Source organism: Dryobates pubescens, chromosome Z, assembly GCF_014839835.1.
Source record: "Dryobates pubescens isolate bDryPub1 chromosome Z, bDryPub1.pri, whole genome shotgun sequence".
NCBI lineage: Eukaryota > Metazoa > Chordata > Aves > Piciformes > Picidae > Dryobates > Dryobates pubescens.
Window position 1 is genome coordinate 120974952 of NC_071657.1, and position 25542 is coordinate 121000493.

At 50.1% G+C, this 25542-nt stretch overlaps 1 protein-coding gene across 1 annotated transcript in view; it reads right to left on the minus strand.

Annotated features, from left to right (window-relative positions):
* The window catches only part of PPP6R2 (protein phosphatase 6 regulatory subunit 2), a 72455-nt gene that overhangs the window by 39666 nt on the left and 7247 nt on the right, over positions 1-25542 (minus strand). Inside the window, exons 2-7 of the mRNA XM_054177927.1 lie at positions 11838-11971; positions 7342-7587; positions 6978-7164; positions 5687-5824; positions 2713-2778; positions 1777-1889 (exon numbers count right to left, since the gene is read on the minus strand). Of these exons, the coding sequence (XP_054033902.1) occupies positions 1777-1889; positions 2713-2778; positions 5687-5824; positions 6978-7164; positions 7342-7568 (731 nt within the window). The 5' untranslated portion in view covers positions 7569-7587; positions 11838-11971. The remainder of the gene's footprint in view (positions 1-1776; positions 1890-2712; positions 2779-5686; positions 5825-6977; positions 7165-7341; positions 7588-11837; positions 11972-25542) is intronic.

Sequence of the window (25542 nt, forward strand, 5' to 3'; positions counted from 1 at the left end):
TGGCCTCACTCTTCTTCATGCCCCCCCCCCAGGACACCATTTGCCTTCTTGGCCATCAAGTCATGCTGCTGGCTCATGGGCAGTGCCTAGTTCCATATCTCTGTCCCATTTCTTTCCCTGTGGTCATTCTGGGGCTATCAGCGACACTTTTCCAAGGCCCAGCGCTCTGGACCTTGTGCCAGTATGACCTTCTGGACCTTGCAAGTCCCACACCAATCTCCAGATGCACCTTCACAGTCTGATTTTCCCTCTTCTCTGCACTTGGCCACAATCTCATCTCCATTTTTATAAATAAAAGATGACAGAAAACTGTGAAACCCATGAATAATGCAGGGGATGAAATAATTTGCATAAGGAACATCTAAACACCACACCATCAGCAGAAGAAGTGGAGGTAGGACCATGAAAAATGGTTGGTGGTGATTAAGTGGACTGAGGGTTACCAAGAGTCGGTGAAAACTGAGATGTGATCTCGAATGCAGAACCTTGGCTGTGGTTTCTCCTTGCACCAGCTGAGCATTAATTTATAGAATCATGGAAAGGGTTGGGTTGGAAAGGACCTTCCAAGATAGCCAGTTCCAACCCTCTGACATGGGCAGGGACACCTCCCACTAGAACAGGTTGCTTAAGGTCCCACCCAACCTGGGCTTGAAACCTCCAGGGAGGGAACTCCACAGTCTCCCTGGGCAACCTGTTTCAGTTTCAGGGATCAGAAAAAAATGATCCAAAGATCAAAACTGCTCTGAAGAATGGACCAAGGGAAGCCATGAGCTGTGGGACCTTCTGGAGAGTGAGAAGTGGGACCAACAAAATCACTTTTTGTAGAATCACAGAATCATTTTGGTTGGAAAAGAACTTTGAGATCATTGAGTGGAGCTGTTGACCCCACACCACCATGGCCATTAAGCCCTGTCCCAAAAGGCCATGTCCACATGGGGTTTTTGTGTCCTGACTCCTTGCAGTCCCCACCAGCTTACAACATCTTGGGGAACACAGAGTTTGGAAGGTTGAAGGACTGAGAGCCAGCACTGTAGGGAGGTTGACCCTCAGTGCTGCTTGGAGCGTGAAGTCCTACTCAGTAGCCTCATGGAATCACAGAATGGGTTTGGACAGAAAGATGTTGAAGACCATCAAGTCCAACCTAAGACCCAGCTTTCCTAGGGCACCACCAAACCATGGCCCTCAGCACCACATCTCCATGGCTGTGGAAGACCTCCAAGGATGGGGACTCCACCACTGCCATGGGCAGCTTGGGCCAGGCCTGGACAATCTCAAGGGGCAGAAATTGTTCCTCATGTCCAATTTAAACCTCCCCTGAGGCAACCTGAGGCCGTTTCCTCTTGTCCTGTTGTTCCTTGGCAGAAGAGACCAATCCCCACCTCGCTCCAACCTCCTTACAGAGAGTTGTAGAGAGACAGAAGGTCTCCTCTCAGCCTTCTTTTGTCCAGCCTCAACAAGTCCAGGTCTCTCAGCTTCTCCTCACAAGCTCTCCAGACCCTTCTTCTGCAGACCTTTCCCCAGCTTCATTGCCTTTCTCTGAACTCAGGCCATGGGAGTTTTAGGTTGGACATAAGGAACAACTTCTTTACTGCAAGAGTGGTCAGAAATTGGAGCAGGCTATCCAGGAGCACAGTGAAGCCACCAAAGCTGGAGGCCTTCAAAAATGGCTGTTTCAGAACACGGTTTAGTGGGCACGGTAGTGCTGTGCTGGTGGCTGGATGTGATCTTAGAGATCTTTTCCAAGGTGTCTTTAGAACCAGTCCCAGCAGTACTTACGATTCCAGTGCTGTAAGAAGTGGATCAGGCTCAGGCATCTCCTGCAGCTGATTGCTCTGGTCTCTGCTCAACCTGATGATGTCACACAGGGTCTGGGAAGCATTGGATTGCCTCTGTAAAGGAGAAGGGAAGAAGACATTTCAGTGGTAACCCCACTGCTTGGCTTGTTCTGGCCCTCAGAGAAAATGTAATGTTGATGAGAAAGCAAGAAACCCAACAACCCAGAAGCTCTCAAGATGATTCACCACAACACCCTCCTCTCTACACTGGAGAGAGACAGATTTGATGGGTGGGCTGTTCAGTGGTTAAGGAATTGGTTGGATGGTTGCATTCAAAGGGTAGTGGTAAACCGGTCCAGATGGAGATGGGTGACAAGTGGTGTCCCTCAGGGGTCCATACTGGGACCAGTGCTGGTCAGTATCTTCATCACTGACATGGACAGAGAGATCAAGATGAGTGACGAGGCTGGCATGGCTGAATGACCCAGAAAGGCTGGAGAAGTGGGCTCAGAAGAACTTCATGAGGTTCAACCAGGCCAAGGGCAAGGGTGAAGGATGAAGGGCTGGAGAACAGCCCTGTGGAGAAGGACTTGAATGTGGGTGAGAAGCTGAACATGAGCCACCAATAGGCACTTGCATTCCAGAAGGCAAATGGCTGCATCAGAAGCAGAGTGACCAGCAGATGGAGAGAGGTGTCTGCCCCTCTAGTCTGCCCTGCTCTGGTGAAACTGGTGGTTAAAAGTCTAAAACAGCTTGAAAGCACAACCAAATGTTCTGGGATTGAGCAACCAGAGGACATGACAACCATCCACACACGTCATCCCTCATCACCTCCTTCCACAAGTCACCTGGGTATTGCCCAAGACACAAAGAGAGCCTTCTGGACCTCACAGGACCCACCACCCACAATAGCAAAGCTCCATCTTGCCATACTCACATCCTCATCCTGGCTTGAATGGATGAGTTCCACCAGTCTCTGGATGATCTTGGCTTCATTGAGCCACTGTAGGGGAAGAGAAGGGGGAGAAAAGCCTGGTTTGACATCAGAGAATTCAAAACAAGGTGGTCTTTGAGAAGCTTTGTATGACACAAGCTCTTCTAGAAGGGCAGTCTTTCCTCCTAGCTCATCACCAAAGCCACAGGTAGGACACAAGGTCCCCAAGGCACTGAGATGTTGATTTTCATCAGTGTGTACATGCTGCTCATAGAAATAAGCTGGAAAATATGGACACTGTCCCATCTCCAGCAGCAGCTTCATTATCCACATGTTCTTCTCCAAACACTTCCTACCCTACAGCCTCACTGCTGTTTACACCAAAGAGCTCCTCAGAGATAACACCACAGTGCTGCTGTTGTGCCACGTCCTCATTCTAAGCCAGCCTCAGACTATTTCCTCTTCCTAGCTCCAATTTCATCTGCTTGGTTATCTCCCTTATCTTCTGACCACATGCAAACCAAGCATGCCACCAGCAAATGACACCTTCCAGCTTCCCCCAGTCCAGCTTCACCAGCTAGCTCAGCATCTTCATCTATGGGCTCTGGCCCGGACAAAGTGGTGGATGTCCTACCATCAACCAAACCAATCAGCCAGATCAAACTAAGGGGTTCCCAGATGCTTTGGAACTGATTATCCAAATGTTAATTAAAAGCAAAAAGCCTGTGGAGGTATCTCCAATGGTATCATCTTCAAATGAGTCATGCAGGAAATGAACAGTCTCCTGCTCTCCACTTCTGTTTCAGAAGCTCTCCCCTGGAAAGCTCATTTGTATGTTCTCTATTCATATGATTTCAACCATGATCCTTCTGTTGGTTCCAGCTTTGCTCATCCACCTGCACCATGGAAGCTTTTTCCAAGGACAGCAAAATGTAAGTGCCTGAAGGCCAAGCTTGCTGGAAGGAGCCTCCTTGTTAACAGTCCAGAAACCAGGAGAAGACAGGCCTGGAAAGATGCAAGGTGGACCACAGGTAACTTTCCTTCATCACACCTGGATCTGGAGGCTTCCTTGGAGAGTGGTGCTTCTGTCCAACTCAGAATCCCAGATTGGTTCAGGTTGAAGGGACCTTTCAAGGTCACCCAGTCCAACCCTCAGCAGTCAGCAGGGACATCTGCAACTAGAGCAGGTTGCTAGGAGCCCCAAACAAGCTGACCTGGAATGTTTCCAGGAATGGGGCATTTCCCACCTCTCTGGGCAACCTGCACCAGGCTCTCATCACCCTCAGTGTAAAATCTTTGAATGCCCTTTCAACTCAAACCATTCCATGACCTCAGAGAGGCAGAAAGGTTCTGGGGGGGAACTAGATGGGTCCTACTCCAGTGTTTCTTGGAGACTCTTGGCCAATCTTGCTTTTCTTTGTCCTCCCTCCCTTCAGGCCATGCCTCAGTTTCCCTTCCATGGCAAGAGATTCCAGATGGACTTTGTACCAACACAAGAACTCAGTCATGAGAGCTTAATGCTTCTGAATTTGGACCATCCTGAACCACATTTCATGGAACCATGAAATAATTTGCATTGGAAGGGATCTTCAAAGGTCATCTAGTCCAAACCCCCTGCAGCTAGCAGGGACATCCCCAATTGCAGCAAGTTTCTCAGAGCCTCAGTTCTGGGACAGGGACTCTACCATGTATATGGGCAACTTGCTCCAGTGTCTCACCACCCTTATTATAAAGAACTTCCTCTTAATGTCCAGCCTAAATCTACTCAGCTCCAGTTTCAAACCTTTGTCCCTTGTCCTAGTGCTGCTCAGGACAGGACTACTGAGGACCACCATGTGCTGACAAGGGGTTTTCCTGAAGGAACAGCTCTCCAGAACAACAAAAACAAGCTCCAAGAGCAGTTATGCCTGATGACATGGAAATGAAGAATGATCATGTTTTCTTCTTGACTGTAGGTCCTCAATTACAGGTCAACAAAGGGGAAAACCACCACAAATTAGACTTCTCAATCAGTTTAAAAGTAGTTACAGTGGCACCACCGGCTTCTCTCTGCTCATTCAGTTATCTTCTGCTCCTTTCTCCACCCTTAGCCCTGCACAAATCCATGACAACATCCCACAAATCAAGGACCTCAGCTGCTGAGAAAAGTCTGGAGAAAACTACAAATAAAGCAAAGGGTTCTCAGGTGGATAAACTCCCAGCTCCATGTCACCTGAAACAATCCCTGAACCCCAGCATGATGGGGTGGGAAGGGACCGCTGGAAATCATGCAGTCCAACTCCCTTGCTCCAGCAGGGGCAACTACAGCAGCTTGTGCCAGGTCTCAATGCCCAGGTGGGTTTGAACACTCTCCAGACAAGAAGACTTCACACCTCTTTGGGCAGTCTGCTCCAGGCCTCCAGAACCCTCACAGTCAACAAGCTGCTCCTGATAGAACCTCCTGGGCTCCAACTGATGCCCATTGCCCCTTGTCCTGTCATTGGGCATCACTGAGAAGTGTCTGGCTCCAGCATCTTGCCCCCCCACCCCCCTTTAGCTCTTGCTGAGCATTGAGAAGATGCCCTCCCAGGCTGCTGTTCTCAAGGCTCAACACAGTGAGGAACAAAACCAGTTACTGTCCCAGACCATTAGTCTGAACTTCTGAACACTGGTGGAGACCACAGATTTCCTTTCTCAAAGCTCTCCAGCACAACCAGCTCCAGCAAATTGCAGTTGTGACATGGAAACATGAGCTGAAGATCCTTTTCTACTAGGGATTGAACTGAGCTGCTTCTGCCTGGGACTAAAGCAAGCTGCTTCTGCCATGTGAGCCACCAAGTACCCAAAATAACCAACATGGTGACTTCCAAGCTCAGCAAAATGGTTTTCAAGATCCACTCTCATGCTAAATGACCAAACCCTTCAATTTTTAAGACACAACCAGCCAACCCCCAGCCCATTCCCACTCTTGTAAGGGCAAACCCAAGCAGGTTCTCACATTTAGCACTTCCTGCCGTAGGGTGGCAGGCTCCACGCAGCTGATGAGACGAAGCAGGAGGTCCATCATGGCCGATGTATCAATGTGCTTCAGCACCAGGCTAATAAATTTGTCTTTTTTCCTTAAAAATGTAATCACCTAAAAAGAAAAAAGGCCATCAGATGCTGGTACAACTCACAGGCACGGCAACACAGAACTTCCTATGCTGCACCTCATGGTGGCAACCAACCTTGAGGCAAAATGGCTTCCAAGGTGAGAACTTCTCCACAAAGAGAGAAAAACTCATTTCAAGATAAAAATAAACCAGATCTTTAGAGCTGCTTTTTCCATGCCAACAGGAAGAACAGCATTGAGGAGCTGGTGAAGCTGGAGAAGGTTCCATTCCACTATGAATCTCTAATGGCCTTCCTTTAGAAGGTCAGTTTCAAGTTGGAACTGAAATACTTGGCTCATGCTTCCAGCACCCTTATCACAAGCATGAGACAGAGGCACTGTTTGGGTAATGAGATGATTCTGGGCAATCACACAATGGTTTGGGTTGGAGAAGACCTTGAAGCTCATCTAGTCCAACCATTCTCGAACTCTACTGAGGCTGGTGCTAAACCACAGTCCCCAGAACCTCATCTCTGCAGCTTTCAAATCCCTCCAAGGATGGGGACTCCACCAGCTCCCTGGGTAGCCTGTTCCAGTCTTTGAGAACCCTTTCAGTGAAGAAGTTTCTTTTAATGTCCAACCTAGACCTACTCTGGAGCAACTTGAGGCCAACCCCCACCTGGCTCCAAGCTCCTCACAGGGAGTTGTAGAGAGCCAGAAGGTCTCCCTTCAGCCTCCTTTTCTCTAGGCTTAAAAATCCCAGCTCTCTCAGCTGCTCTTCACAAGTTCTCCAGACTCTTCCTCTTCTACTCCAGACCCTTCCCCAGCTTTGTTGCCCTTCTCTAGACCTGCTCCAGCCTCTCAGTGTCCTTGGGGTGAGGACAATCGTCAAAGGAAGCACCAATATGCCTTAGGATGAAAAACAAAGCATTAGCTGTGGCACAGGAACATCTCAGCTACTGCAGACCTGAAACTCAAACTACACAAAGGTGTCTTGATGAGTCATCCTCTCTCTCAACTGGGGAATCCCAAGCACTCTTCCAAGTCCACTCTTCAAGTTCAACCCTGAAGAGCCCAGCAAGCTACTTTTCAACTCTAAGAGTAGAATGAGATCTCAGGAGGGTAGCAAAGGTCCCACCCCACAACCCAGACAGTGAATTCATTGGTGCTTACGTAGCAGGACAAATCTAATCACTACCTGTTCAGTTTTTCTTGCAATGAGATTCCCAATTGTCTTACTGAAGAAACTGGCAAGCAAAGGGTTCAGAGGAGGCTCTCGGTCCAAGAAGTCGTAGAGGATGTTCAGCAGAGTTTCATCCCCTCCCAGCTTGTCGTTGATCTGCGGCACGTCCGAGGTCAGCAGTTCGCAGGCTGTGTTGGGGTATCTGGAAGGACAGCAGAGGAGCAACTAAAGGTGAAAGGAGAACTCCCAAGAAGATCTTCCCTTCTTCAAGTCAGGAAGAGGAGGAGGTAGAGGAGCAGGAGGAGGAAGAGATTTAGGGGGATAAGAAGGAGATGAAGGAAAAGGTGAAGGAGGTGAAGGACAGTAAACCAATACCTACTTGAAGCGGACCTTCTCATCCATATCCACAGGGGGTTCATGGGTGATGAGGTTGACCAGCTCCTCCATGCAGTGCTGCTGGCAGAGGAAGTCCAGCAGCTTGCGGTTCTGAGCCTTGCACTCCTGTAAGATGTCATCTTCATCCATCAGCTCGTGAAGTGTCACATCTTCTTTATCAAGCAGCTTGTCCACATGTGATGTTGTGTTCAAATCAAACTTCCAGAACATGTTGATGGGACACAACTGGCTGTGATGGAAAAAAAACAGGAGTCAGGCTTTGGTATTCATCATTCTGAGCAGAGCAGCTGAATCACAGGCTCATGGAATGGGTTGGGTTGGAAGGGACCTTCCAAGGTTGTCCAGTCAGCAGAGACATCTGCAACTAGAGCAGGTTGCTCAGAGCCCCAGACAATCTGATCTGGAATGTTCCAAGGATGGGGCATCTACCATCTCTCTAGGCAACCTGGGACAAGGTCTCACCACCCTCACAGTGAAGAGCATCTTCTCTCCATTCTGAAACCCCCTCTTTTGAGTTCCAGCCATCACCCCTTGTCCAGTCACAAGCCCTGCTCAAAAGTCTGTTCCCAGCTTTCTGATCAACCCCTTGATGTCCTGAAAGGCCACCAGTTCACTCCTCTCAGCCTTTCCTCCTCACAGAGATGCTCCAGGCCCCACTTCCCAGCCTCCACTGGACCCTCTCCAGTAGCTCCCAGTCTCTCTGGAACAGGGGAGCCCAGAACTGGACCTAGTTTCCAGCTGTGGTCTCACTCAAGCAGATTAGAGGAGGAGAAGAATCTCCCTTGACCTTGCTGGCCACACTCTTCTTCATGTCCCACCAGGAAACCCCTTGGTGCTCTTGGCCATCAGAACACATTGCTGGCTCAAGGGCAACTTCTTGTCTATCAGCACTCCCAGGTCCTTCTCTGTTGAGCTGGTTCCTAGCAGGTCACTCCTCACTGTACTGGTGCAGAGGGCAGAACTCAAAACCAGAAAGAGGAACTGAAGGAAATCACCTCCTCTTCTGAGATGCCCTGGATCTCAAGGCCTTGAGGCTGCTGAAAGCAAACCCTCCCCAACATCACCTTCCCTCACAGACGTTTCACATGGATCTTCCACATCATTCCAAGTAAAACCAAAAGGATTTTGAACCGGGTCTTAGCAAAAGTGGCCACATGAGATACTAGATAGAACAAAAAATTACAGTTAAAAACCAACTTGAGGTAGAGCCTCATCCCACAAAAATAAATGAAGTGACCTTATGCACAACAGAGACCAAATCCTGCTCCATCCTCACTTTTTGCCCTCTTCAAGTCTCCCCAGCAGTGTCAGAAGACCCTTGGCCCAAGCAGGGTCTCTCAACCCCACTTATAGCAGTTGAGATCATCCCCTTTGATGTCACCCCTCAACATCTGCTGTGCTTTGCAAGAGCTGTCAGCACATGGCCAGGATTTTCAGAGGAGGTTTCAGCATGAGCAAGAATTCTCCTCTTGAGACAATTCTGGCTAAATATGGAGTGTTGGACTTGTTGTTAGCCATCCTCATCCCACACAATGTTTCTCCTTACCCTCAGCTTCCTCTCTAACTGAGCTCTGCTCATTCTGGTTTTCCAGTCACCATCAGGTTCTGCTGCCATTCAATGTGACCTGGCCAGGCTGGAGAGTTGGGGAGAGGAACCTCATGAAGGTCAACCAAGGCAAGGTCCTGCCCCTGCAGAGGAACAATCCCTGGCAGCAGTACAGGTGAGGGGTGACCTGCTGGGAAGCAGCTGCATGGAGGACCTGGGAGTGCAGGGGGATAAGAAGTTGCCCATGTGCCAGCAATGTGCCCTGGTGGTCAAGAAGGCCAATGGTGTCCTGGGGGGCATGAAGAAGAGCATGGCCCACTGGAGTTCTGGATCCAGTTCCAGACTCCCCAGTTCCAGAGATACTGGAAGCTACTGGAGAGAGTCCAGTGGAGGCTGGGAAGCTGCTGGGGGGCCTGGAGCCATCTGTGTGAGGAGGAAAGACTGAGAGCCTGTGAGCTCTTGAGTCTGGAAAAGAGCACCCTGAGAAGAGATCTGCTCAATGTTCAGAAAGAGCTAAAGGGTGGGGGGGCAAGAGGATGTGGCCAGACTCGTCAGTGGTGCCAAGGAACAGGACAAGAGGCAGCAGGCACCAGCTGGAACACAGGAGGTTTCACCTAAATGTAAGGAAAAAGTTTACCTTGAGAGTGGTGGAGCTCTGGAGCAGGCTGCCCAAAGAGGTTGTGGAGCCTCCTTGTTTGGAGAGCTTCCAAACCCTCCTGGCCGTTGTGATCTCAAGCAAGCTGTTGAAGGTGACCCTGCTGGAACAGCATGGGTTGGACTGGATGAGCTCCAGAGATCCCCTCCCAACTTACCATGCTTGGATTGGGGGATGAAGTGGATATGGGCTGTCAGAGTGCAGCATTCCCAGATGCTCTGTCCCTCAGCATGTGATTCCCGAACTCGGGATCACAGCTATTTTAACCTCCCCCACATCCCCAGTTCCTCAGCAGCAGGAACATTTTTGCTCCAATCATTCATTTTTGTTTTTGCTTCTTCCAGCTTCCAAAAACAGTACCAGGCCTGGTCCTCTGCCAGATCCACCACTTGCATAACTACACCCAAAACAGAACTTTGGAATGATCCTCTGGAACACACAGAACACAAGAGTTTTTTTCTCCAGGAAGGTGAAGAAGGGGCCACTGCTTTCCAGTCACCAGAGCTGGACAACTGAAAAAGCTAAGAAAACCTAAAAAGCCTAATTTTTTACTGTGTGTTTAAAAATCTGGGCTCCTTGTGGGGTTATCTTCCATGCTGCACCTTCAACTGAAAGGCTGATGGGAACTGCTGAATGGAATCACTTAGGTTGGGAAAGATCTCCAGGATCATGGAATCCACCCATTGACCCAGCACTGCCAGGGCACCACCAAACCATGGCCCTCAGCACCATATCTCCATGGCTTTGAAACACCTCCAGGGATGAGGACTCCACTACTGCTATGGGCAGCGTGGGCCAGGCGTGAACAACCCTCTTCAAAGGGCAGAAATTGTTCCTCATGTCCAACCTCAACCTCCTGTGGGTTCTCCAGTCCCTTCACCAGCTTCTCTTCCAATGCCTGCCCAACCTCCTCACCAGCTTTGGTTTAGAAGGTTGGAAAAGGGACCTGCTTGCTCTGAGCTGGAAGAAGATTCATCTTCCCTTGCTGAGGCCATCTTCTCAGAGTGGAAGTTCTTAAAACCTATCAGTTCACAGATTTATGAGGGGTTTAAGCTTGAGAAGAGAGATTTAGGTCTCTTTCCACCTGTATATAGAGAACATTCCTGTCTTTGGGTTAAGAGTGCATCCTAACACTCCTCACTTAAGGTCCTTTCTGGCGGCTCTTCACTTGTGAATTTAGAAGGCAGGCAAGGCAGAGGTAGATAAAAATATCTGCAGAACACTTTGTGAGGAACACACTCTCCAGCCAAGCAGCGTTTCTGTCACCACAGTGTCACCTAGGTTGGCAATTCAGATGCCTGCTCCCAGCTCACAAATTCACTTCCTTGAGGGTGCCTTCAGGAACTGAAGGGACACTGCAAAATGCCAAAAGTTGACCTGAGTGATTTGGTCCAGCATAGACTTGATTGGAACAACTCTAGAGGTTTACCAAAGCAAATTGCTGGGTCTTGCTTTTGGGTCACACCAACCTCGTCAAGGCTCCAGGTGGGGGTGGAGCAGCTGGAAGGGGTAGGAAAGGACCTGGGAGGTTTGGTCAACAGCAGCTGGAGATGAGCCAGCATGTGCCCAGGTGGACAAGAAGGCCACCAGCAGCCTGGCTTGGATCAGCAATGGTATGGTGAGCAGGGCAGGGATTGTACTCCTGGACTGGGCAGTGGTGAGGCCACACCTGGAATCCTAGGGTCAATTTTGGGCCCCTCGCTCCAAGAAGGACATTGAGGGGCTGCAGCAGGTCACTTCTCCCAAAGAACAAGAAACAGGCCTCAAGTTGTCCCAGAGGAGGTTTATGTTGGACATCATATGAAACTTCCTCACTTAAATGGTTCTTAAAGACTGGAGCAGGCTCTTAGGAGAGGTGACTGAATCCCCATCCCTAGAGGGTTTCAAAGCCATGTAGATGTGGTGCTGAGGGACATGGTTTAGCACCAGCCATGGCAGAGTTAGGGAATGGTTGGAGTCAATGATCTGAAAAATCTTTTCCTAACAAAACATTTCTATGATTCTATGCCAAGTGGAGTCTCCTTCTTTGGAGAGATTCCAAACCTGCCTGGATACTCTGATTCTGGGCAAGTTGCTGCAGGTGACCCTGTTTGAGCAGGGAGGGTGGACTGGCTAAGCTCCAGAGGTCCTTCCCACCCCACCACAGTGAGATTGGAAGATTTGTGTCTCCAGGTATTAATTGTGAAGAACAACCTCAACAGAAGAACACATACCACAGTGTCAGAGAGGACAGTGTCCTTCTTGAGCTCACACAGACAGGGCAGATGTTCACACTCACCCTCAGTAGAAGATCTTTTCAAATGTGAAATCCTCTCCACGGCCAGAGAAACATTTGGGTTACAGTTCCTGGAACAGCTCCAGCTTCAGAAAATGGTCTTCATCCGGTCTGAGATCCTCTGCAAGCTTCTTATCCTACAAAACACATTCCAAGGTGTTACATTAAAGCCTCCACAAACCTTTCAGCCCAAAGAACAAATTGGACAAGGGTGCAGGTGACCAGAACTCCTTGAAGACCCATCACCACTATGTCACACATGGCTGAAGGAGGTTAATTCCTTCCAGTGACCTCCTGCTCCTGGGCAAATGTGAACCTTCAGATGGAGCTCTGACAGTGCAGGGATAAAAGCTCTTTCCCCTCCTAAGGCTTGGAGGCAGCAGTCAGACTTGAACCTCCTTCAAAGCCAGATTTGTCCCAGTCTCCTTCCAAACCCAGGTGTTCTTTGGTACTGTGGGGTTCTGACCAGACGACAGCATCCCAACATGGGATAACGATGTTCCCACTTTCTCCCAGTCAAGAAAACATGCTCATGAACCAGGACAAGTGTTCCACAGATCTCAACACCTTGCAACCAGGATCTCAGCATGGTGGGGTGGGAAAGGACCTCTGCAGATCATCCAACCCTGCTGCTCCAGCAGGGGCACCCACAGCAGCTTTTCCAGGATCACAACATCCAGGGGGGCTTGGAAGCTCTCCAGACAAGGAGACTCCACAACCTCTCTGGGCAGCCTGCTCCAGGGCTCCACTACCCTCACAGCCAACAAGCTGCTCCTTATGGAACCTCCTGGGTTTCAACTGGTACCCATTGCCCCTTGTCCTATCGCAGAGCACCACTGACAAGAGCCTGGCCCCATCCTTCTGCCCCCACCCTTTAGCCCTTGCTGAGCCTTTCAGGTTGCTCTTTTCCAGGCTCAAGAGCTCCAGAGCTCTCAGCCTTTCCTCCTCACAGAGATGCTCCAGGCCTCTTGGCATATCCAGAACCTCTACTGGACTCTGTCCAGTAGCTCCCAGTCTCTTTGGAATCAGGGAGCCCAGAAGTGGACCTAGGACTCCAGCTATAGCCTCATCAGGGCAGAGCAGAAGGGGAGAAGAACCTCCCTTGGCCTGCCGACCACATTCTTCTCAGGCCCTGCAGACCTCTGACCTTCTTAGCTACCAGGGTACAATGTCAGCCTCCTTTCCTGGTCAGACAGAGGGCAGAGATGGTTCCAAACACATGACCAAACTCAGCTATCAATCAAAAAGGAAAGCTCAGGTTGAACACAGGCTCAAGTCCAAAGTAGAATGAAAGCAAAACATGTAGCAGCTTTTCTGACCATATCTCTGGATCCTGTTGTCTCTCCTCCTGCTTCTCCTCACGGTCCTTGAGACAAGAAGGTTCTGAGGGAGATCCCACAGGCTTTTCATGGAATCCACTCTGATAACCAAAATAAGCTCATTCTAGAGTGGATTTCAGATGCTTGCTAAATCTCTACAAGGTCTCTAAAGGAGCATTCGGACTTCAGCAAGTAATGATAACGAGTGGGAAAAAAAAACAAAACAGGAGTTCCTCAACCTCCCTCCTGAAGCCTCCTCAGGAAATTTCCACCTCAAAAGACAACTTCCTGAAGGATCTGCAACACCTGTTCTGGAAGCCCCCATTATTTCTGTAGACACCAGGGAATCATGGAATCATTAAGGTTGGAAAAGACTTCTGAGAACACGAAATCCAACCTTCTACCTGTCACCTCTGTGACCATGTGCCAAGATAACACAAATGATGATGGAGGACAAGAGACAGTCTCAGCACCACACAGGAAGGACTGGCACAGTACACCCACAGCTCAGCTCCTCTGACAGGGCTTGACCTGGGTCCAGCAGAGTTGGGCAGCTCTAGCCCTAGCTGGGCTCACCTCCAAAGGCTCCTAAGGGCTGCAGTAGTGTCCAGTTAGAGAATGGTTTGGGTTGGAAAAGATCTCCCATTGACCCTGCACTGTCAGGGCATCATCAAACCATGGCCCTCAGCACCACATCTCCACAGCTTTGAATGCCCTCCAGGGATGGGAAATCCACCACTGCCCTGCACATCCTGGGCCAGGCCTGGACAATCCTTAAGGGTCAGCAATTGTTCCTCGGGTGGAACATAAACCTCCTCTGGGGCAACTTGAGGTAATTTCCTCATCCTGTCACTTTGGAGAAGACCTTGAAGCCCACCTGGCTCCAGGTGGTTTCAGGGAGTTGTAGAGAGCCAGAAGGTCTCCCCTCAGCCTTCTCTTCTCCTGGCACAACCACCCTAGACGCCTCATAAGTTCTGCAGACCCACTGCCGCCTTCTCCAGACACTTCCCCAGCTTTGCTGCCTCTCTCTGGGCTTGCTCTAGCCCCTCAGTGTCATTCCTGGAGTAGAGGGGCCCAGAACTGAACACAACACCTCAGGCTGGAGGCAGCAGGCTCCCCAACATCTCATACCCACAATTTCCACGAACTAACACCTAGCAGCAGAGGGGTTCTTATCCCAAAAAAGCATTTGAGGAGGAAAATCCTGAGGAGAAAGAAAATTCCTACATAGAAAGAACCAAAAGGGGACTTTAACTCTTAAAATGCCCACCTCCAGCTGGTTGTTCTATCACCTTGGGTACAGCAAAAGAGAAAGAGGAAGGGCATGGACCTGATGGAGTGGGTCCAGAGAAGTGCCATGAAAATGATCAGGGGGTTGGAGCACCTCTGCTACAAAGACAGGCTGAGGGAGCTGGTGGTGTTCAGCCCGAGCAGGCAGCTCTGGGGAGACCTAATGACAACCTTCCAGTACCTGAAGGGGGCTACAAGAAAGACAGAGACTGTCTACAAGAGTCTGTGGTGATAGGACAAAGGGCAATGGCTTCAAACTAGAGAAGGGAGATTTACATTGGATGTTAGGAACATGTTCTTTACTGTGAAGGTGGTGGAACACTGCAACAGGCTGCCCAGGGAAGTAGCTGAGGACCCATCCCTGGTGGTATTCAGAATGAGGCTTGACTGGGCTCTGGGCAGCCTGATCTAGTGGAGGATGCCCCTGCTGACTGCAGAGAGGGTTGGACAAGATGACCTTTGGAAGTCCCTTCCAACCCAGACCATTCTATGAAACCAGGCTCTTGCCTCAGCCAGACTCATGGCACTACATGGTAGTCAGGAGAGGGATGAAAGAGTAGGGAAAAAAAGAGGCTATTTTGGTAAAACTATAAAAAACCCAGCTATTTTAGAGGAGATTGAGAGACTTCCCACCGCCTTATTGACATTGATGTGGTGATGAGGAACATCAAGCAAGCTGAACTGAACCTCCTCTATAAAGCCATAAGGGCCCCCAAGACTAAAGTTTGAATTTTAGTTATCTGAATAAAGGTCTAGACCAGGGCAACAAAGCTGGTGAAGGGTCTGGAGAAGGAAAAGAAGGAGAAGGGTCTGGAGAACTTGTGAGGAGGAGCTGAGGGACCTGGGGGTGTTGAGCCTGGGGAGGAGGCTGAGGGGAGACCTTCAGGCTCACCAAGAGGAAATGGCCTCAGGTTGTTTAGGGGAGGTTTAGGCTGGACATCAGAAAAAACTTCACTGAACATGTTTTGAAAGGCTGGCCCAGGCTGCCCAGGGAGGTGGGGGATTCTCCATCCCTGGAGGAGTTTCAAAGCCACACAGATGTGGTGCTGAGGGCTATGGGTTGGTGGTCACCTGGCAGTGCTGGATGGAGGGCTTCTCCAACCCAACCTATTGTGTGATGCTCTGAATCATTGTAAAATAGCCAAGAACAACAAAAAGTTTATTTATTATTTCCAAGAGAGAAAAAACAAACCAAACCCTGAGGGTATTTTTACATCTTCTCCAACGCTGTCACGAGGTGACCCTCCAAAAAACCACAGCAGCTGCTGACAGGTGACACCAGAGTCAAACACATCCTGCATCAATTCAGGTTCAGAGCCACTGCAAATTTGTTGTCTTCTCTATCTGGGCATCTGCAAAACGATCCGGAAATCATCATGGAATTGGTTGGGTTGTAAAGAGAAGATGAAGCATGGAGGAGTAGACAAGAATCAGAATGGTTTAGGTTTGAAGGGACCTTAAAGATCATCCAGTTCCAACCCCCTGCCATCGGCAGGGGTACCTTCCACTAGACCAGGCTGCTCCAAGGCCTCATCCAGCTTGGCCTTGAACACCTTGGACAAATAATGAAGTACATAGTATGATCCCAGGAATTTTGGAGGTAACCAAGACCAGGTCCTATTTGAATGTTTTGGCCAAACACTGGGAATGTCTTCGCCAGGAACCAACACATTCACAAAGCCAGCATCTTCTAGGGACAGAACTTCCATGGGATCCCCTCCAAAGCAGAAAGTACAACACAGGATCCCAGTATGGTAAGGTGGGCAGGGACCTCTGGAGCTCATCCAGCTCATCCAAGCCTTGTGCTCCAGCAGGGTCATCCTGGGCAGCTTGCCCAGGATCACAATGGCTAGGTGGGTTTGGCTCCATGCTCTTGCCCCCCACCCTTTAGTTCTTGGTGAGCACTGAGAAGATCCCTCTCAGGCTGCTCTTCTCCAAACGCAGCAACTGTGGGGACTATTGCAGAACCAGTTCATTGTTCTCCAAACCTGAAGCTGATGCTAAAACCAGTCCAAAACCAGCCCAGCTCAGGCTAACTCTACATAAACCAGGAGATACGAAGCAAACCCACCCCTAAGCTCACTCTGCTGTGACCACTGACCTGGCCCAAAGCCACCAAGGACACACCACACCCGTGACTCAGACCATGCTGAACTGGCAGATGTAAATGAAGAGCAACCACAGTGTCTTCTGGGGTGTCCCACAGAACTGGATGTTTTCTCCCTGATGCCCCCCCAACCCTGGGCTGCTGACAACCACACTGACCAACCATCACAGACCACACTCAGCAGGTGCCAGGGCTCCCAGTATGACAGGGGACACCGCACACATGGCCAGGAGCGCCAAAACAGAACCATGCAAATGAAGTCAACAGGCTGGCCCTGGTGAGGACAACAGCCCCACAGCAGGGCTAAGGTACCCAACAACCTTCAAGTGCTTGCTGGTGCAAGTATGGGTCAAGGACATGAGCGAGGGTGCGCACAGGTGTCCAAGAAGGCCACCAACAGCAATGGTGTGGCCAGCAGGAGCAGGACGGGGATTGTCCCCCTAGACTGGGCACTGGTGAGCCCACACTTGGAATCCTGCAGTGAGTTTTTGTCTCCTCATTCCAAGAAGGACATTGAGGTGCTGGAGCAGGTCCAGAGAAGGGCAACAAAGCTGGGGAAGGGTCTGGAGAACAGATCTTGTGAGGAGCAGATGAGGGACCTGGGCTTGTTGAGCCTGGATAAAAGGAGGCTGAGGAGAGACCTTCTGGCTCTCTACAACTCCCTGGACGGGGCTTGGAACCAGGTGGGAGTTGGGGTCTTCTTGCAAGGAACAAAACAAGAGGAAATGGCCTCAAGTTGCCCTAGGGGAGGTTTAGGTTGGACATGAGGAACAATTTCTGACCCTTGAGAGTTGTCCAGGCCTGGCCCCGGCTGCCTATGGCAGTGGTGGAGTCCCCATCCCTGGAGGGGTTCCAGAGTCATGGAGATGTGCTGCTGATGGCGACAGTTTGGTGGTGCCCTGACAGGACTGGGGCAAGGGTTGGATTCTATGATCTTGGAGGTCTTCTCCAAACTTTCTGATTATATTCTATGATTCTCCTCCCAAGTGAAGCTCCTGCAATGACCTCACCCAAACCAATCAGCTTTAGGTTCAGTGGCAACAAAGTTCAAGGGACATCATCAGTGAAGGGTTCTCCACAAAACTCTGTGAGAGGCACCACTGCAGTTTAGAGGGAGGAGACCTTCAGAAGATGCAGGACATGACTAAAACATTTCTTCCAACATCAGAACTTTGCACACACATATCCTCAGTCCTCCCTCTGCTCTTGGTTCCCTTCCCTCCCTTATCTGCTTCATTTTGAATAATAAGTGCTGACCAAAAGGCCAAGCAGGAGAGAGAAGCCCTCAGAGGCAACCATGGTTCCACCACCTGCCCACACCCCCCCAGTTTGCACGTGTGCCCCACAGGACATCCAACTCAAGCTGTCGTCTCAGCAGCTTCTGCCAAGCTCTGACTGCTGGTGTGCACATCAAAGTCTGAAGAACATTGGCCCAGAGATTAATTCCAGCTTTTCTTACCTCCTCCAACACACCTGATGGAACTGGGAGGTGTCTCTGCTGGTCTCGACCAGCCTTGGAGTGATCAGCCTGAGGCTGGGAGAGCTGACATACCTTAAGACCTGTATAAAAATGGTGTCCTGGTCCATGGGTTTGTTAAATTCATTTACTTGGTCATTACTTTGTTGTGGTATCATGGATGGGTTGGAGGTCATCGGGTCCAATCCCCTCTGCAGTCAGCAGGGACATCTGCAACTAGAGCAGGTTGTGCAAAGCCCCAAATGACCTGACCTGGTCCAGTCTCCCACCTCCCTGGGTAACCTGGGCCTGGCTCTCACCCCCTTCAGCATCAAAAAAGTCTGGAAAGTTAAAGCCATCATGGAATTCCTCATGCTGGAAGACACCTAGAAGATCATGCAGTTCAAACCTTAACCCAGCACTGCCAGAACACCACCAAACCATGGCCCTCAGCACCACAACTCCATGGCTCAGAAAGCCCTCTGGGGATGGGAACTCCACCACTGTCCCGGGCAGCCTGGGCCAGGCCTGGACAACCTTCAAGGGGAAGAAATTGTTCATGTTCAACCTAAACCTTCCCTGGGACAACTTGAGGCCATATGTACTCTTCTTCCATCACCTGGGAGAAGAGACCAACCCCCACCTGGCTCCAAGCTCCTCACACAGAGTTGCAGAGAGCCAGAAGGTCTCTCTTCAGCCTCCTTTTATCCAGACTCAGCAAGCCCAGGTCCCCCAGCTTCTCCTCAAAAGTTCTCCACATGCTTCTCCTCCTTCTCCCAACCCTTCCCCAGCTTCACTGTCCTTCTCTGGACCTGCTCCAGTCCCTAGATGTCCTTCTCAGACTGAGGGACTCCAAAGCCAAGATATGCTCCAACCTTTTGTCCTGTCAGAAGAGGCCCTGCTAAAAAGATTGTCCCCATCTTTCTTCCAGACCCCTCCAAAGACTGAAAGGTTGCTTTTGCAGCTGGGAAATGTTAGACTGGTGCAAGACATGGACCCTTCCAACCTGGAAGAAGACAGACTCTATATTTAGATTCCTTGGGCACCACCAGCAAGGAGTTAGGTGTAAGCTGCAGAGAAAGGGGTTGTGGTGGGCTGGGTTTTCTGTTCTTTGAGTTCAAAGCTGCTGCAGGCAAAAAGCAAAGATGAAGGTTTGTCTGGTGGACAAGCATGCACCCAAAATGAACAGCTCCTCCTCGTTACTCCAGGCTTCTGAAGTTCCCTAATAAAGAGATACTATCAAGGAGTACTTTGTTTTGATGATCAGCTTGATCCTCATTTAGTATCATGTTGAACAACCTTCTAATTGAGGCCCTACCCCATGCTAAGGACCAACATTTGCACAGCTTCTTCATGGAAATGGAACCTTTTTAATTAAACCAAACACACCCAAGTGCTGGAGAACCTGCAGGGCTTCCAGAACACCCAGCCAGAAGGAGAAACCAAAGAGACTGAGAACATCACTGCACAAAAAAAGATCATCTTTCTTTCTAGGTCACTCAAAAACACACAGAGCTAAAAACACACAGAGGAATTCAGCTCATGTCTACCAGCTTCATGCTACCTCCAAGGGCATGGTTATCCCACATGGTTAACCTCTGCTTCACACACCATGGTGGTGGTGGGATACAGCCTCTAGAGCTCACCTAGTCCAACCTCTCGAGCAGGGGCACCCACAGCAGCTTGCACAGAGTCACAACGTCCAGGTGGGTTTGGCATCTTCTCCAGACAAGGAGACCCCACAACCTCTCTGGGCAGTCTGCTCCAGGTCTCCACCACCCTCACAACCGTTTTGGGTTCCAGTTTGTGCCCCTTTTCCTGTCACTGAGCACCACTGACAAAAATCTGGCCCCACCCTTTTGCCCTTTAGGTAGATATTAAGGCCCTTCAGAAAACTGAAGTTCCCACACATGCCAACGGCCCACCAGCCTGGTTACTCTGCATGTCACCACTGAATTTCTTCTGGGCAAAGCTTCATTCATCAGAAAACATCTTGAGAGCAAAACAAGCATTGAGAAATCTCACAGCCAACAGGTTTGACCCAGAGAAATCCAGATGAAAGTCCAGGTTGCTCTCAATGTCACAAACCAGAATGGTGTGCCAATCATCATGGAACCACAGGATGGGGTGGGTTGAAGAGACATTCAAAGGTGACCTAGTCCAACCCTCCTCTATCAGCAGGGACACCTGCAACTACAGCAAGTTGCTCAGAGCCCCAGACAACCTGACCACTTCTCTATGCAACCTGGGACAGGCTCTCACCATCTTCAGTGTCAAATGTTTCTCCCTTCTCTCCAGTCTGAATCTCCCTCTTCGAGTTCAAACCATGTCCTGTCACAACAGGCCCTGTTCAAAAGTCTGGCCCCATCTTTCTTCTAAGCACTAGAAGGCCACCAGAAGGTCTCCCTGCAGCCTTCTCCTCTCCAGGCTGAACAACCCCAGCTCTCTCAGCCTGGCCTCACAGCAGAGGGCTTCCAGCCCTCCCATCACTGCTGTGACCTCCTCTGGTCCCACTCCAACAAGTTCATGTCTGTCCTGTGCTGAGGGCTCCAGAGCTAGCCCCAAGCACTGCAGGTGGGGTCTCTGCAGAGTGGAGCAGAAGGGCAGAATCACCTCTCTTGGAGTTCTTCACCAACCCTCCAATGAGCTGGGAGTATATGGTGCCAGCTCATGCCCAGATTCTTACCCACCAGCACCCCAAAGGCCTCCTCCACAGGGCTGCTTCTCCAGCTTGGGTTCATACCAGGGGTTGCCTCAGCCTAGGTGCAAAACCTTGCACTTGGCCTGGTAGAATCTCATGAGGTTCCCCTAAGCCCACTATGTCCAGCCTGTTCAGGTCCCTCTGATGGATCCCATCTCTCAAGTCATCTCAACCTCACCACTCAGCTTGATGTCATCAGTAAACTTGCTGAGGGTACCTCAATCCCAACACCCATGTCAGAGATGGGAGGTATTGCACAGCACTGGTCCCAGTACAGACCCCTGAGGGACACCACTCATCACCCATCTCCATCTGGACACCAAGTTCCTGATAAGAAGCAATGTTGGGCAATGTCAATGAAAAATCAGCTCTGTTCCCTTTTCCATGTGATTTTAGCAGAAATAAAATCAGCTGCATCCCTATCCCAGCCTGGTCCATGGCAGAGCTGCCCAAACCCTCATGCCAGCAAGGAGGGAGGGTGGGAATTGATGAAGAAGGGATATGAGAATCAAGACAGAGACAGCTTTAGGGCAGCAGTCGCAGCTCAGACCTTGGCTTTGAGGACAGAGTCTAAATGAGGAGTTCACAGCCCAAGGAAATGGCCTTAAAAGTAACCAAAAATCACTAAAATAACCTAAAGCTTCTCCCACGGAAAAGGTGAAGGCTTCAAATGACCGAGAAGGATGCCACTGGGTTCTCCAAGTTTCATCAAGAGGGATTGTATCAATGATAGGGAAAGGAATGGACATCAGCCCTGCACAAAGGATCATCACCCAGTACTACAGAACTTCAAAAATAGCAAATTGTGAGAGAGGCAGGAAGAAAGATCAAGGAACCATGGAATCACTAGGTTGGCTTGGAAGAGACCTCCAAGATACAACCCTTAACCCAGCACTGCCAAGGCACCTCCAAACCATGGCCCTCTATCACATCTCCATGGCTTTGAAACTCCTCCAGGGATGGGGATTCCACCACTGCCCTGGGCAGCATGGGCCAGCCTGGGCAACCCTCAAGGAGCCTAAGTCTTCCCTGTGGCAACCTGGGGTCATTTCCTCTTGTTCTGTCTTTTTTTGATTGGGAGACCAACCCTTACTTGGCTCCAGCCTCCTTTCAGGGAGTTGCAGAGAGCCAGGTCTCCCTTCAGCTTCCTTTTCTCCAGGCTCAACAACCCCAGGTCCCTCAGCGCTCCTCACAAGTTCTTCAGACCCTTCACAAGCTTCATTGCCTTTCTCTGGACCTGCTCCAGCCCTTCAGTGTCCTTGAAGTGAGAAGCCCAAAGCCAAGACTGTTTCTCCTTCTCAAGGGGCTTTTAATGTCTCCCCAAACCCTAGGTCAGCAGTTTGGTTGTGATTTGCTGAAGTTCTTACTCTTCCCAAATCTATGTCTTGAGGAGCAGAGCAAAGGTCCACCAGCTCTACCAACAAACTGTGATGATGCAACCATTCTTTTCCTCAGATGTCTGCTGGCAGCAGGGTTTCAGTTTCACTTCACACTTCACTTGTAAAAAAACCTCAAGTAAATCTCCAAACACCAACTAGGAGCTAAAAATTTCTCCTGCTCTAAAAATAACTCAACAGTTTTGGTTCTTGGGAGCCTGCACCACTTCACTCCCAACATTTTCTTCCAGGTATCTCAAAAAACCACCACTTAGAAACTCACTGCAGCTCCTAAGAAATGAAGTCCAAGTGGTGAAGCTTTATTCTACAAGACTTAACTTTCTTCAGCTACCTAAAATGGAAAAGGAAAAGAGGACCAAGGAAGCCATGGACAGATCACATGGAAGCTACCACACCAAGAGCAGGACAGATATTAACACTAATTAGTTACCCATGCCAGCAACACGTGCTAAGACAGACCTAACCACACTGGAGAGCTGGGGAGAGGAACCTCACGAAGTTCAACCAGGGCAAGGGTAGGGTCCTGAATCCATGGAAGAGCAACCCCCTACCCCCATACAGGCTTAGGGTGATCTCCTGGGAAGCAACTCCATGGAGAAGGACCTGGGAGTGCTGGGAGATAACAAGGTCACCATGAGACAACAATGTGCCCTGGTGGCCAAGAAGGTCAAGGGTTTCCAGGGGGGCATGAAAAAGAGTGTGGCCAGCAGGCTGAGAGAGGTTCTCCTGCCCCTCTACTCTATCCTAGAGAGGCCACATCTGGAGAAGTGAGTCCAGTTCTGGGCTCCCCAGTTCAATAGAGACTGGGAGCTACTGGAGAGTCCAGTAGCTGGACTGGAGGCTGGGATGCTGCTGAAGGGCCTGAAGCATCTATGTGAGAGGGAAAGGCTGAGAGCCCTGGGGCTGTTGAGCCTGGAGAAGAGCAGCCTGAGAGGGCATCTTCTCAATGCTCAGCCACACCTGAAGGGTGGAGGTCATGAAGATGTGGCCAGACTCCTGTCAATTGTGTACAGTGACAGGACAAGGGGCAATGGGCACCAGCTGGAACCTAGGAGGTGCCATCAGGAGAAATTTGCTGGCTGTGAAGGTGCTGGAGCCCTGGAGCAGGCTGCAGAGGTTGTGTAGTCTCCTTGTCTGGAGAGATTCCAACCAACCTGGCCACTGTGATCCTGGACAAGCTGCTGTGGGTGACCCTGCTGGAGCACAGGGTTGGACTGGATGAGCTCCAGAGGCCCCCTCCCAACCCACCACACTGGGATTTGGTGAACCATGGAGAAATCCTCTCTTCTGCACCACAGAGCTTACTGCTTAATTATGATCCAAACTAGGGAGATGGTCACAGTGTGTAGCTACTCCTTCAGCTACCCTCTGTGCATCCAGAAGCTAGAAGACCACCTGTAATGGTCACAGAAATGACAAAACGTTAAGTTTCGTTGGTTGTCTCCGTCTTGAACAGCTAAGATGACGATTCTGAGTCATGTTTCAATGCTGCTTTCCACTTCAAACTCATCAGCCAGCTATGGAAGAAGATTCAGAGTTATCATAAAGTCACAGAGTGGTTTGGGTTGGAAGGGATCTTTAAAGGTCAACCAGAGCACACTACAAAATACAGCCAGCATCTCACTCACCCTTCATCAAGGGCAAGGAGGCTGATGAAGGGTCTGGAGAAGGAGGAGAAGGGTCTGGAGAACTTGTGAGGAGCAGCTGAGGGACATGGGGTTGCTGAGCCTGGAGAAAAGGAGGCTGAAGGGGAAACGTTCTTGCTCTCTACAACTCTCTGAACGGATCTTGCAGACAGGTGGATGTTGGTCTCTTCTCTCAAGGAACAAGCAGCAGGACAAGAGGAAATGGCCTCAGGTTGTTCCAGGGTAGGTATAGTTTGGACATGAGGAACAATTTCTGCCCTTTCAGAATTGTCCAGGTTACCCAGAGCAACCCATCCCTGGAGGGGTTTCGAAGCCAGGGACACGTGGTACTGAGGGCCGTGGTTTGGTGGTGCCCTGGCAGTGCTGGGGCAAAGGCTGGACTCCATGATCTTCTAGGCCTTTCTCAACCTAAACGATTCTAAGGCAACCTCAGAGAGGTGAGGTCACCAGCAAAACCTTTGCTCAGCACGTGGAGTCTTCTCCAGCAGGATCCATCTCCCCTACCCTGGAGATATTTCTGCTGTGAGTGACTAAGCTGAATTAGTCACCCAGGATCCCTTGGCAGCAGAGCAGAAACAAGCACTTCTGGAGCAAAAACTCGGCTCTATTTTTGACTTCTGCATCAAAGAGCAAATGAGGGACTAAAAAAGGCAGCCTGAACTGGTTACCTCAGGAGGAGACACTGCCACCAGAGATGGGTCAAGTTCAGTGTGAGGTCTCCCTCCCCTTTCAGAGGAGGAACAAAAGGTTTGGAAAGTCATGGAAGAAAATTCAAATGATGAAAAGAAATTTAAGACCAAGAAACGCTAAAAATTAAGAAAGAGCTGAGGGAATGAAGACCAACAAACCACCAAAAGAAACCATCTGCCATGACAAACAGGAAGGGCAACCCAGGGTCTTGAGCAACATGGCCTAGTGGATACATAGTGCTGAAAGCCATGGTTTGATAGTGACCTGGCAATGCTGGGTCAATATTTGGATTTGATGGTCTTCAAGGTCTCTTCCACCCAAACCCATTCTCTGATTCTATGAGTCTACTGGGCAGGACTTCACACTCCAAGAAGCGCCAAAGAGACAACCTCCCTGCAGGGCTGGCTCTCAGTCCCTCAGCCTTCCAAACTCTGCATCCTCCAAGAACTTCTGAACTGGTGGGGACTCTGCAGGGAGTCAGGACTCCAAAACCCCATGTGGACATGGCCCTTTGGGACAGGGCTTAATGGCCATGGCGGTATGGGGTCAGCAGTTCCACTCAATGATCTCAAGGTTCTTCTCCAACCAAAATGATTCTGTGATTCTACAAAAAGTGATTTTGTTGGTCCCACTTCTCACTCTGCTGAAGGTCCCACAGCTCATGGCTTCCCTTGGTCCATTCTTCAGTGCACTTCTGATCTTTGGATCATTTTTTCTAATCCCTGACACTGAAGCAGGTTGCCCAGGGAGGCTGTGGACTTCCCTCCCTGGAGATGTTCAAGCCCAGGTTGGGTGGGACCTTAAGCAACCTGTTCTAGCGGGAGGTGTCCCTGCCCATGGCAGAGGGTTGGAACTGGCTATCTTGGAAGGTCCCTTCCAACCCAACTCATTCTATGGTTCTGTGGAAAAGAAGAGGAAACATGCAGCAGAACAAAGCTCAAATCCATCCTTTAGTATCTTCTAATGTGTTCAAGTGTTGATGGAACATCTCCTGATCATTAACTGGGTGCTCTGACTCAGGACCTGAGGTGCTGGGACTTAGAGGTCTTCTTCAACCTGAATGATTCCCTGAGGATGATCTGAAGATTCCATTCCCTAGGGG